We start from the raw sequence: 13816 nt of genomic DNA on the forward strand, positions 1-13816 counted from the left end.
CTACTTCTAGCTACTTCTATCACCATAAATAGTGAAAACAAAACAAAAAAAATTAAAGAATTTTCTTGGATTCTAAGAACAATACCACAAAGTATATTTTTACGGTAATTTCCGCATAGATAAGCTACCCTTCGCCACCAATTTTTAACAGAGAGAGAGACTGGTGTCGTCACGCAACACTACTCCCATAACCCGTCACGTTGCGTGACATTCAACAGCCGGCTGTACCCAGGACTCCTCTTTTCCTGTTAAATTAGAAGTGGCGGGAAGATGTGTACGTTCTGCAAATTTATCTTGTAATTTGACTAATTTGAAAAAGCTTTGCTTAAAAACAGCAGTAATGGCTCAAAGGGGAATAACGTAAGTGTTAAAACACTGTTTGTCTCATTGAGTAGTTTTGACGACGCGTGAAATCGTATTTCTTATCATTTGTACAGTGAAATATGGCCGAATTTGTGTTGTTGTTCCCGCGCTCGATCCGAATTTCTTTGCAGTGCCTTCTTTTCTCCGACTACCAAACCAAAGGACAAAACAAAAGCAAAAAGCGATGAAGAAAATAACCAGGAATTGGTCAGGTATGTTAAGATAGGATCTAATCGAGAATTTTGATGATTTCCAACATGGCGTGGGGTTTTACAGTTCATGGAGGGGGGGGGGGGGGGGGGGTTCTGGAGATCACCATGCCATATTATGGTCCAAAAATGAAATCTCATTGGCGTGATTGGACTCGCAGATGCAGAAGAACCCTACTACTTAGAGGCACTGTGAGCAAAAGAAAGGGAAGTTTTGTGCAAATGGACTGGTGATTTCTGTTTTAATGGAATACTGTACGTTGGAATAGAAACGCTTAAGTATCTATGAGGTTTATGTCTTATCAAATTAATTAGGTAAATGGGCCACTGATGAGGGTTAAAAAAAATGACATTTTGAGTGCTGGTCCTTATAAGAGCTAGAGCTTGAAATATTAACTTTTTAATCTGTGTAACCTTAGGTGAATTTCCGCACCTGTATAACCTAAGGTTACTTGAGGGAGAGATGAAATACCAGGAATCTATAAACTCCCAAACAACGGAGACCTGTTTGATTGAATTTGTTGGGTATTGAATGCTGTGACAAGGGTGAAATAGCTACTCAGTGTTATTTACAAGACAATAACACTGATAGATTTATACTAGCCAAGGTTAAGCCGAGTTTCATTCCATCTTTACTTACAAACAACTTACTTGACTATTAACATTTTTGGCACCTTAACACAACGAACTATATATAATTTCAGTTCCTCTACAGCACTCTATCTTAGACTCTATTCCTTAAGTCACATGTTTCTTTAACGTTGTTCAACCTTAGCAGCAAAGATGTGGAAATGAAGGAGAAAACGCCACTGAAGTCAAAGCTGCAATCTAGTGAATGCGATTCTCCACCTGTCAAAAAGGCTCGCCAGCAGAAAGCCCGGCGGATACTTGATGATAGTAGTGATGAAGAAAACAATGCTACAGTTAAAGAAAAGTCTTCATCATTGCAGCAAAATGGGCACATAGAGGAGAAGAAACAAGGTACTGAGGAACAAAAGCATTCCAATGTATCAAAGAATGGTGAAGTTGAGGATGAGAAGGAGAAAGGAAGACTTATAGAGGTTACATCTCCTCAAAATGAAACAACTCTTGTTCCAAAACGAAAAACAGGTATGTTCATTAAGCTACGGCAATCTTGGTGTTACACTATCATGTAAGTTAACTGAGAATCAAAGAATTAACTCTGCAGGGTAAATTTAAGTGCTGGAAGGATACTTCCTGAAGATTCAAGAAAACTTTGCCAAACTGTGTATCAGTGGACATCTCAATAAATGTAGTTTCTGACAAAAACATAATTTTTGGAAAATTATTTATTTATATTATGAAATACCAGGAACCTGCAAACTCCCAAATGACCGAGGCTTGTTCAATTGAATATATTGGGTTTGCCGTGGCAAGAGCGAAATAGCTACGCAGTGTTCACAAGACATCAATCAACAAAACAGTAATTTGTATAGTCCTCAATCTGCATTCAAAAGTTTTATCTGCTATAAAAACATATTATCCATGTCTCTTTGATGCATTCATCACCTCTGATAAACACTTATTTTATCAAGATTGTAATATGTGTTTATTCACAGCTCGCAAACCTGGAAAGAGGAAGGCCCCAAGTGAGCAAGAATCTGCAGAAGAAGATAAGGTATTATTATTATTATTATTATTATTATTATTATTATTATTATTAGTGTCAGTTTTGTGATGGGTAAGGTTGAGCACTTGAGGAGTAAAATTACTAACAAGGACAATTAGGATCCCATCTGTACACCAAATCTTAATTAAAGTCCTTACCGTTATTATAAGCTTAAATGGATGTGAATATATGAAACATATATTATGAACTGCGGATGAAAGATGAAAATAGAAGAAGGATCCTCGCAGTTAGTAGGCAACTTAAGCAGTTGCGAAAAGAAAGCCTGAAAAAAAATTTTAAAAAAAATTTTCAGGCTTTCTTTTCACAACTGCTTAAGTTGCCTACTAACTGCGAGGATCCTTCTTCTATTTTCATTATATAAGCTTAAGCTGAAACTTTTTTCTCTCTGAAATATTGGCTATCTTGGCAACAATTAAACTTTTTTTTTGCCTAAATCACAACATCCTATATAAGATTTATCTCTTTGAGATTTTGGCAAGCAGCCCAACAAGTAATTTAGAAATTTATCCTCTGCAATCCACAGTCTTTGCTAAAATCGCACTGACCTTAGATGATGAGGTGGAATATTACTCCGCAACAGTAAGAGTTCTCCACAATCATGCTCACTGTAGCACGATTATGCATGGCACAGTTTTACTCAATGCAATTGCCGTAAATTTGATATTGGTTTGCAAATTTGTAACTGATATTTTTTGTCTAGGGTGTTAAGAGAGTGAAATCTGAACCATCCTGCAATCAAAATAAAAGTGATTGTTCTGGTGAGGTTGATGAACTGCAAAGCAAAGTAAAGGAAACAGAGAAGGAAACCACACCACACTCTCCTGATGAAGGGAACAGATCTAGAAACAAGGGCCTGGAACCTGAAGAACAAACAGATGATCAAACAATGAAAGGATCTGAATTTGAAAATAAAAGTAAGTGCAAAGAACAGAAGAAAACAAAGAAAAGTGCTAAAAAAGATAGCAAACAAGATCCAAGAAACTCCAAGGAAATGAAGGAAAAGGAACAAGCTGTTGTCAAAGAAGAGACATCAGGAAGCAGCAGTGAGGTTGACACAGCTGTTGACAAGAACAAGAAGAAAGGCAAGAAATTAAAAGAGGGAAAAACTCAGAAAGAAGGTGAAAAAAGTGCTGAAGAAGATGACAAACAGAACAGCACAAAAGATGATACAAAGAAAGAGAAAAACAGTACCAAGGAAAAAGAATCAGGAATAAAGAAAGAGACGGATGAAAAACAAGTTGAGGGCAGTCGCCAAGATGACAGAGGTGAAAAGAAGACTAAAGCAGCATTCAGCGACTTCTTCTGTAAGTAGATTCTGGGTTGGATAGTGGTGTAACAAAATTTGAGCTCTGGAATTCTACGGCTTAGAAGTAACACCTCTCCCCCTGCCCTCGTTCCCTCACAAGTGGGGTAGGGGTATTTTGCAGAATGTAGCATTGTCAGAATGCCTGCACCTGTTCTAAGCTTTATTTCACTGGAGCCCGATAACCTACAGCTCCATTGTTTTTGTGTCTAGGAACATTGTTTTGTTGTTTGATCTTTTGTTTTCTCAACCAACAATGTGACACACTGCAAACGGTGCAGGTCACCCCAGCATTTTACACTCATCTACAACATTCAGGATTAAGCAACAAATGATATTATTTAGGCCTAAGTACTTCTCTATACTATTTCAAGGGTAAAGCACTGACTGACACCAGACTGGTAGACGCCTGCCATCTCAGGTGTACATGTATATGATAAATTAAAATGGGTGTTGGAAGTGGAGGAGAGTGAGCATGGGAATGAAAGGTTGTTGTTCCGTGACCTGGTATCGATTTTGAAAAGGGGGAAGTTTTCAGAGGTAGGTTTGAGGTAATAATAAAATAGAAAACACTATAAAAGGGAAATAAGGATTTTGTGGATTACACTCCCCACCTGCCACCCACCAAATGTCAAGGACTGTCTCCCTCCAAAGAAAGAAAATAAGTTGATTGACGTGTTCTGCATGGTTAGTATGGAAGGGTGATTGCACTTGTGGTGTTTCGTTGCTTTGACACATGTAGTTATATTTTTAATGTTTAATATTGCTGTATACTTATATAGCTCCTAAGAGGTCGAAAAAAGCAGATATTAAGAAGGATGAAAAACCTGTGGAAAAGAGTAAACAAGACAAACAGGCTGATCCATTAAAGAACAAAAGGTGAGAAAGGGGCCACAAATAATGGTACTGTAGTTAGAATTCACAACAGCTTAAGAGTTGTATCTACTTCAGCTCAAGATCAGAGACTGTGCATATTAAATAGCATGGAAATCAACAGTTTATATTAACTGTCTTGGTGATACAAATGGTTTTAACCAAGTAAATAAATAAATAAACTAATAATAATAATAATAATAATAATAATAATAATAATCTTTGGCTAAATGTTCAGACGTTCATAATTTTTTTTCTTGAATTGTGATGTCAAAAAGTGAAATATATTAAGTGAACCTAAAATTGCAATGAGTTAAGTTAGTGAGTAGCACATTAAAGCATTAAAGCATTATAAAAAAATGCATTTTCATTTCTTCATAGCTCTGCAGACAAAACTTCCAGTGAAGAGAGTGATGGCCCTGTTAAGCCCACAGAGTATTCTCCAGACAAGAATTGCTACCATCCCATCAGAAATGCTTGTTGGAAATATGGAGAGAAGTGAGTTACTAGTTAACAATCAGATCAACTGATTACACTGTAATTGAATTAATAATGGAAGGGTCAATTATATCACAAACTCAAAGGTTTCTTGGCCTAAACAACCCCCTTATTAAGATCTCCATAGTATTACACTGAGATGTAGTTTTTATTGTGATATATTGAGAAGTATTATACAACTATCACCTTATGTAACGTTTGTGGCTAAAATTTGTTTTGGGTTTTAAAATTTTCCAACAAGTTTATTTCTTTTTATTTTTCTTTGTATCAGATCTATTGCCATAATCCAGAACAAAGGAAAATAAAACCAAAAAATGGTTTGAAAAATGTCAAAACAAAGCAAATCAATTTAAACCACAACATGTCCAATATTTGCTTACAGGGAGAAATTCTCAGTTTCTTGAGATCTTCTTGAAATAAAAAGGATGGGTGTATCTTCTTAGTACTTTAGAAAGTACTACAGTACCTCATCATACGGGTTAAAGTTATTTATATGGTATGATAATTATCTCAATGAGTTTTTAGTCCTCTGATGCTAACCAGTCTGCCTTTTCATTTCTGTTAGGGTACCCTACTTAGCTGTGGCCAAAACGTTTCAGATCATAGAAGACACCTCTGCAAGGTAAGCAGTGGTTTCATTACATTATTTAGTAATTTCAATAAATCATACCTGCGAGGTGGAGGGGAGGGGGTAAACCCGTATATATGCTACATAGGTATGTGCCGCTGTGGATGGGGCCAGGATAGAGTATAGAAATCAGAGAGTTTTGGCCTAGAATAGGGTATCATTGAGAAAATTTAGCTTTGGTGTCATTACATTATTTAGTCATTTAAATAAATCATACCTGGAGGGGAGGGGGGTACACCCATATATATGCCACACAGGTATGTGCTGCTGTAAATGGGGAAAAATAGAAAGTCTAGCATAGGGAAGGGACTTTTGAAGTCTAACTCACAGTAGGGTGGCAAAATGCAGCTGAACAATTCACCTGGTATAGGGTAAGGGTTTCAGAGTCCCAGTGGCACATCTCCACCCTTAAATCACAGAGTACCCGGCCCCCCCCCCCCCCCCCCTACACCAATATCCTAAAATTGTATAACCTGTATTTACATAATTAATGTTTACTTCCTTTTTGTTGCTAGGCTGAAGATTACTTCCATCCTTAGCAACTTTTTCCGTTCAGTGATTGTTCTCTCACCATATGATTTACTGCCCTGTGTTTACCTCTGCCTCAATAAGGTAAAATATTCTTTTCATTTTTGAGCTTAAGAACGAGGTACAAAGGGCTAATATGAATGTCAGTTGAGTCAAATTGAAAGTATAATTAATGTTCTTCTCTTTATCACAGTTGGCTCCTGCGTATGAAGGAATTGAACTTGGTATTGGAGACAACATTCTGATGAAAGCAGTTGCAGAGTCAACAGGTATTTTGTTTTGTTTCATGTCAGTCCCTGTTTGGGCCAAATAAAACCATAGTTGTTCTACTCGTACATAATACTCAATGTGATTTAATATTCGACGGGTACATTACATGTGTAGAAGTGGTTTGGATGCCAATAATTATTTAGAGGTGAATTTACGGCGGTATACATTCAACAGTCTTCGAAGTGTGAGTGTTTGTGATGATGACAACTGAAAGCAACGACAATGAAAACAGAATAACAATGGATAATGAGTACTTATGGAGTGCATGAAACTTACAACTCTCTGTGTCGAAGGCCCAGTGGAATACCTGTTAATTCTGCAGTAATTCTTTTTTCCATCTCAAATGTTGCACTGTGACATCTCAACAATTTTGCCTCACATGTTAGGGAGAAGCCTACAGCAGATCAAGTCTGATGTTGGTGAAAAAGGAGATTTAGGAATAGTTGCTGAGGTACGTGTTTTAAACACTATTCTCAAATTGTTTATGAAAAATGCAGTAATATAGTGGTTATTGTGTCAGACTTTTAGTTGGACAATCGGAGAGTCTGTGGTTTTGAGGTGAGGTTTTCACTCAGTACTTTCTGGTTGTACCCTCAGACCAGTAACTTACTTTGAAACATTGTCTTTCTGTATGAAACTGTATAAATGTGTACCAGCGGGGAAAAAATGTTGGGGGTATGTGGTAAACCTGTCAAGATGGACAAGCATCCCATCCAGGGTGACATTAGTAATACTCATAACTGCTTCATGCCACTGTAACAGGGTAAGCTCCAGTGGTGTGGCTCGCCTAGGCCTGAAGGTTGACTTTTTAAAATTTGACGTACATGTATAATTATGCTATATCTCCTGGTTTCCTGTACAGAGTTAAATCACCCTGACAGTAGCAACTTTGGATCTTTTCTATTCAATAAGCTGAGACTTTTACACTGAATTTTCCCCCAATCCAAAGAAAATCTGGTGTTCATGTTATGGTACATTCCTGTGCATCTTTCACCAAATCTTTTGATTTTTCAAGAAGGGGAGATGTTGTTTTAGTGGGGGAGGGGATGGATCATTTTGAGGGGGGATGAGGGTTGGATGATGGGGGGCTGATGCTAAAGAAAAATTCTCCCTACTTCAGATCTCCAGAGGTTGGTTAATCTCAAACAGATGCCTGGGAAGCTAATTTCAAATTTTATGTTTTCCATTGTTATCTTCAAAATTGACGTTAATTTTAATCAGTTTTTTGTACTATGTACAGTAACCCTGGAGTAAATTCCAACTTTCTTCAAATAGCAACAGGTACTGCTTGTTTCTGACTTTCTATAATAATTTCTGTGTTAATTTTATTTCCTGTCAGTCTTGCCGAGGCAAACAGCGCACCATGTTTGCTCCACCCAAGCTAACTGCTGAAAGTGTGTTCACCAAACTGAAGGACATTGCAATGCTGACAGGACACAGTGTGAGTATAAACCCTTCTCGAAATAATTATTGTGACGTTCATGATAATCCTTTTATGTTAGCAAAACCTTACAATTTTTTGTCATGTAATGGACTTTCAGGCTGAGCAATTCTTGCCTTTTACATTTTGTGGCTTGTATTGAAAGTGGTTTCTGGTTTCATTCATTTAAGGACGGTGCCTACTATTGTTACTGCGCATACGTTCTGCGCATCGCGAGATACTCGGGTTTCCTATAGGTGGTGCCTACTAATACAGGAATATTTTTGCGCAGTTTAAAACTATACGGAGAAAGCAGAACGTACCAAATGGTTTTGGTATCTCAAAAGAAATTTGGGGGTAACCATGCATTTTTCAGAGATAATTAGGCTTCAATTTAGGAAAAAATCCCATACATTGCTTTATATTTTGGCGGTTTTTAGAGATACTAATGTTTAATAATATTTTCTCTGAAAAATGCGTGGTTACACCCAATTTTCTTTTTGGATTCCAATAGGCGTTGCAAAGATCTGCTTTTCCAGCAAAGTAATAAACCGCACAAAAATACTTCGGTATTAATAGGCACCGTCCTTAATCCAGCATTTTCAGCTCTCAGTGATGTAATTCAATTAAAGATGACACTTGATTAAGTGTTATATCTGAGTGGGTGGCCCCTTTTTCCTGGAACCTCTCTTACAGTCATTCCTACTACAAAGAATATCTGCCACAAAGGGTACCTGTTGTCATTGGATAGCGATGAAGTCAGGATTTCAGCACTAAGATATATTATATATGTCATTCATTGTCTGTGAGGTCCGTATTGGAAAAAGCTGTGCCCGCAGTCTTAAGTACGGCCAGAGGCGGCAGGAAAACAATTAGGCTCAGGTTTTGCAACAATTCACTCAACAACTCTGCCCAGGTTCACGGCCAAGGTCGAAAAATTCCACCCCCTGCCGGAACCAATCACTTGCATGATTTACAGAATTCCACCCACTCAAGAACTGAGAAGTATTAAAGTAATTTACTGTTATTAAATTTTGTTTATTAATGTGTCTATTATTTATATCTCTATTTTTGGTTACAGTCCATGACAAGAAAGACAGAGAAGATAAAAGGAATGTTTGTGGCTTGTCGTGATGCAGAAGCAAGATTCTTGATCAGGTGAGCTGTTGAAAGAGTTGGTGTGAAAAACAAAAACTTGTCATTTAAAATATTAACTGTCAAATATTTGATTCTTTTCCGTTAAGATCCCTTGGTGGCAAGTTAAGGATTGGCCTTGCTGAACAGTCAGTCCTTACGGCACTGGGACATGCAGCCTTCCTTACTCCTCCAAGCAAAGGTAACAAAGCTTTAGTTAATTTTAAAAGCCTTTAAGCCCCAAAATCAAAACATATTTTCATCATAATTTGTGCTCCATACATTTCTTTTGGTGCTGAGAATTTGTATAAACATCAAGACATTAAATATTTTATCTTTGGGATTTCATTCATCTTCCTAACATACCTGATTTTTGAAGTAATGGTGGTTTAAATGGTTAACAGGTTGCCACAGTGAGGGATGAGTAGGGAAAAAGCCAGGTTTGTTCCTAGGCCAGGGAAAAGTTGGCCAGGGGAAGTTTGCATCACGTCAGGGAATTTCTAAATTCTGCCTTAATGTCAGTGAAAAGTGAGGGGATTTGATTTTTGGCTAGGCATCAGGGACGACGAGTTGCATAAAACTTAATGGCAGGTGTCAATGATATTGTCAGACTTTGAAATACTGAATGTGACTGGGCTGAAGGTCTTGCGTTAGCAGTTATGCCGGACGTTAAATTTTATGCAACTCACCCCAGGTGTTTTTCTCAAAAACACCTACCATAAAACAGAGCTTAAAAACCAGCATCAAAAATAGGGCTGCAGTGCTTTTTAAAATAGTAATGGAAGGTCACGTGCAAAAATCGAGCAACTTTTGAGCAACAAGGATAAACACCCAAATAGTTACTTTGTACCTTTTCTGGTCCACTCTTTAATAAATTGTTATAATCCCCCCTTTTTTAATAGAGTTTCCTCCTCCAATAATTGACAATGCCAAGAATTTTTCTGGTGATGAGTTGAAGAAGAAGCAAGATGAAGCTGCTTTGATAGTCAAGACTTGTTACTGGTAAGTTTGATTCTGTGATGGAGAGCATACAATTTCTCTTTACAATACAAATACATTGCAAACCAAAAAGGTAGCAAGGACATTAAAAAATTGATAATCAATTACATCAAATGATATGGCCTTGATGTGGCACCAAATTCTGGTTATTAAAATTTGATTTCTCGGTACAATTTTGCAGTAAATCGTCAAGCAATTGGGTGATTGGAAAAAGAAAATCATCGATTAAAGGAATAGTGATCAGAATGTAATTTTTCCCTACATTACCAATACTATTTTAACCAGTCAACTGAAGAGAATCAAGAAAACTATCACCCTGCAGGTACTGCTCTTGATGTACCACCAAATTCTCAAAACTAGAATTGAAAGAAGTATACAGCAATGGAATAAGAGTATTCATATTTTGACCTTTGCACTGAAATGAGTTAGACTAGTGTTGTTTCTGATCTTAGAGTGCACTGTACAACAAAAGTGTCCCCAATTAGTTCACTGTGATTTTTTTGTTATTTTATTCACTTTTACAGTGAAATGCCCAATTATAATAAACTGATTCCATCTATTCTGGAACATGGGTTGGAAGTGCTTCCAAAATACTGTCATCTCACACCAGGTAAGGCTAAAATGTCACAGATTTTACACATAGCTATGTTTTACATTAGTTAAAAACAAGCAACCACGTCACAATGTTCAATCATACACTCAAGTCACCCAATCATCTGTTCTTTTGGCACAGTTGTGAAAGCAATCGCCTCTCACCAATGTGGCCCAGGTTCGATTCCCGGACTCGGCATCATATGTGGGTTGAGTTTGTTGTTGGTTCTCGTCTTTGCTTCGAGAGGTTTTTCTCCAGTTTCCCCTTCTTCTCAAAAACCAACATTTCCAAGTTCCAATTTCATCTGGCGAGTGTCCCCATCACTGTGAAGCGCGTTTGATCATCTCGTCATGGAATTGTGAGCTATACAAATTTCAAATTAATTATTGTTAGAATGATTCTTATTAGGGATTGTCACCTCTCCCTTCCCCGCAAAAGTACTCCTCAAGATGTTGATTGTGGTTGTCTTGTTCCACTTCTGTTGGGAGAACTCGGATTTTTACTGAAAAATACAAATATCACAATGCCGTAAATCTGTTTTCTAATCACTTTCTGATGTGATGATGTTACCGTAAAGTGTTTGTTTTTTTCAAAGGCATTCCATTGAAGCCAATGTTGGCTCATCCTTCTAAGGGTGTGGAAGAAGTGTTCAAGCGATTTGAAGATGCAGCCTTCACCTGTGAATACAAGTATGATGGAGAACGCGCGCAGGTAAGAAGCTTTGTCTGTGTCTATCTTGTACCTTTCTTTTTGTTTTCCCAGTGCTCAGCAAATCCTAGTGACTTCTAGCAGAGTTGTGGTCTCATTTTCTCAAGCCTATTGGTGAAACACGCCAAGCCGACTACATGCTGGCACTCTGAGGGTGGTCACAGCCAGGATTTGTTAGGTCCCCAAACTGGAGACGCGACCACCATTTCTACATGGTCATCCAAGGCACGTGAAGATCTAACCATTTGGAGATGTCAAAGCAAAGGCAACATCTTCTCCTCGGTTATTTTAAGACCCTGAGTGTTCTGCGACTTCTTGCTAAGCAGTCTGGTGCTCTACCACCTGAGCTAAGCGGGAAGAGTGCATGCTTGTCCAAAAGTCTTTTGAGCAGAAATAACCGAGTGGTGTTGTTTTTAGATCCATGTGCTGGACAATGGAGAAATTCATATTTACAGCAGAAACCAAGAAAACAACACATCCAAGTATCCAGACATTATAGCTAGGATGCCAAAGGTGAGTATCACCCAGCCGTCTAAACGTTTTGCGTTCTTTTTTTATCATGCATCTTCTTCGTTATTCTTGGCTTGTCAGACTTCCAAGTCACATACAGTTGCCTTACTTTTGTTCAAAGATCGTTAATCTCGGATCGTAAATGGCGCAAAGCCACGAGGCACAAAGCAACGCCCCATCGCGGGCCGTGCCCTTATTACTTCCAGCTAGCGGTTTCACCGTTTGAAGAACGCTGCCTTCGACAAAACGGAAAGATCAAGATTAAGCAAGCCTAAAGAAGGGGGCTAGTTTACAAACTGTGGTGCTGCGTCGGTGGGGAGTGGAAATGAGTGTTTGCTTAACGTTTTATCAACAGTTGATATGGAAATTTGGCCACCTGTAAAGAGATTCGATTACTGACGTTTTGAGCATAATAACCCTTTGTCAGAGCGAATCTGATGAAGGGCTAACGCTCGAACGTCAGCCATCGCATCTCTTTACAGGTGGCCAAATTTCCATACCAACTGTTGATAAAACCAAACATTCGTAAAGATAATGTTACCCCACTGTAATAATGCGTAGGTTGTTCGCATGTATGAGATTGAGTATATCAGGGTATTTGTGTTTTTATTCTCAGGTTTTGGGTGATGGTGTCAAGTCCTGTATTATTGATACTGAAGCCGTGGCATGGGATCGAGAAAAGAAACAGATTTTACCCTTCCAGATTCTCAGCACAAGAAAAAGAAAGGTAACGTGTGGCTTATATTCAGATAAACTTATTTGACAATGGAGACGAGGAGATTCTAAGATCTGGTGTGATTACCAGAAGTTTGTTGGGTGACTTGGAGAACCAGAGATAGTGCTTCTAAGTTAAAAAGAATCTTGAGAGTCTTAAACAAACACACTTGACTTTAGTCAAAATAGAATAAATAATTCTTTGATTATGTTTTCTTAGGATGCTGATGCCTCGGAGATAAAAGTTCAAGTTTGTGTCTATGCATTTGATCTGCTGTATCTCAATGGAAAGGTAAGTAAAGTTGTTGGCGACTAGAGTGTGTCTTTTCTTTGAAAACCGCCTTTAACGCGCGACTAATTAAGTTTACGCGTGGAAGACGATTTTCGTATGTATTTGTTGTTGTTTGTTTGTTTGTTTGTTTTTGGCGTCTTTTGCTTAATAATTAACCCTGTGCTTATTTCTACGAGAAATCAAGACGTACATTCATTTTTTTTTTTTTTTTTTTTTTTTTTGCAGTCTTACATAAAGGAGCCTTTCGTTGTTCGTCGAGAGGCGCTACGATCTTCATTCAAAGAAGTAGAAGGGGTACGTGAAAGCTTGATTGTTTATTCCTTTGGTTAAACGATACTCGTGTTTCTCAGCTAACTAGTAGGCAAACTAAAACCAATTCAGTGTGGTGTGTTTCTGTGTTTTCACATTCGTTTTCCCGCGCTTAGCTTAACGCGGGTTTTAGAAATTTGCTTTGAATTCTGATGGTTCATTGTATTATTTGAATGGTTTGTGATTGGCTGGAGTAAAAACGATAGGTAGGCAGCGTGGCCGAGTGGTTAAGGCGTCGGACTTGTAGTTCCGAGGTCCCGGGTTCAAGTCCCGCTCTGACCGTTAGCTGGAGTTGTTTCTCAGTAGCCCTGAGTTCAACTCTTCGGCCGCGCTTGTAAATAGCCAGCTGGTCTGCCTCCTGCCAGTTGAGTTTCTTAACGATGTCATGTTGTATTTGAATGTTTGTTTCTGAGCAGTTTGTTTCATTATCCCTGAAAAGGCCCTCAAGGGGAGAGGATAGTTAAGAATATTATTTATTATTTATTATTATCTATTAAACTTTAGTATAGGTTGGTTGCCCCTTATTTTTACGGTTCTTTTCTTTTTGGTGATGTAATGTTTGCTTTCCTTCCGACAGGAATTCATGTTTGCTCAGAGTTCTGATTCTATAAACACTGATGACATTGCGGAATTTTTAGATGATTCCATCAAGGGTAAGCAGGGTATCTTGCGTCATTTAACGACTGTTTTTAAGACATCATGATATTCCGAAAATACACTGTATAATCTGCAAGGGTTCGAAGAAAAACAGGAATATCTGAAAAAAGAATAATTAAAATGGTCGAATTTCTGTTTTTGCTCAGCTTTTGAATAGC

The 13816-nt window shown here is 38.0% G+C and overlaps 1 protein-coding gene and 1 long non-coding RNA gene across 3 annotated transcripts in view; both read left to right on the plus strand.

Annotated features, from left to right (window-relative positions):
- The window catches only part of LOC146458451 (uncharacterized), a 62539-nt gene that overhangs the window by 39417 nt on the left and 9306 nt on the right, over positions 1-13816 (plus strand). The window lies entirely within an intron of this gene.
- The window catches only part of LOC146458454 (DNA ligase 1-like), a 16701-nt gene continuing 3120 nt past the window's right edge, over positions 236-13816 (plus strand). Inside the window, exons 1-22 of one of the 2 annotated variants that reach the window (XM_085090763.1) lie at positions 236-360; positions 495-575; positions 1348-1682; positions 2153-2211; positions 2924-3527; positions 4309-4405; positions 4781-4897; positions 5463-5519; positions 6041-6137; positions 6247-6322; positions 6710-6774; positions 7663-7764; positions 8825-8901; positions 8988-9079; positions 9780-9879; positions 10401-10486; positions 11064-11179; positions 11594-11689; positions 12303-12413; positions 12621-12692; positions 12918-12986; positions 13579-13654. In XM_085090763.1, coding sequence (XP_084946889.1) covers positions 341-360; positions 495-575; positions 1348-1682; positions 2153-2211; positions 2924-3527; positions 4309-4405; positions 4781-4897; positions 5463-5519; positions 6041-6137; positions 6247-6322; positions 6710-6774; positions 7663-7764; positions 8825-8901; positions 8988-9079; positions 9780-9879; positions 10401-10486; positions 11064-11179; positions 11594-11689; positions 12303-12413; positions 12621-12692; positions 12918-12986; positions 13579-13654 — 2605 coding nt within the window. In that variant the 5' untranslated portion in view covers positions 236-340. The remainder of the gene's footprint in view (positions 361-494; positions 576-1347; positions 1683-2152; positions 2212-2923; positions 3528-4308; positions 4406-4780; positions 4898-5462; positions 5520-6040; positions 6138-6246; positions 6323-6709; positions 6775-7662; positions 7765-8824; positions 8902-8987; positions 9080-9779; positions 9880-10400; positions 10487-11063; positions 11180-11593; positions 11690-12302; positions 12414-12620; positions 12693-12917; positions 12987-13578; positions 13655-13816) is intronic. The other variant, XM_085090764.1, reaches the window with a different exon arrangement.

This window comes from Pavona decussata, unplaced genomic scaffold (assembly GCF_977016875.1).
Source record: "Pavona decussata unplaced genomic scaffold, jaPavDecu1.1 SCAFFOLD_233, whole genome shotgun sequence".
Taxonomy (NCBI): domain Eukaryota; kingdom Metazoa; phylum Cnidaria; class Anthozoa; order Scleractinia; family Agariciidae; genus Pavona; species Pavona decussata.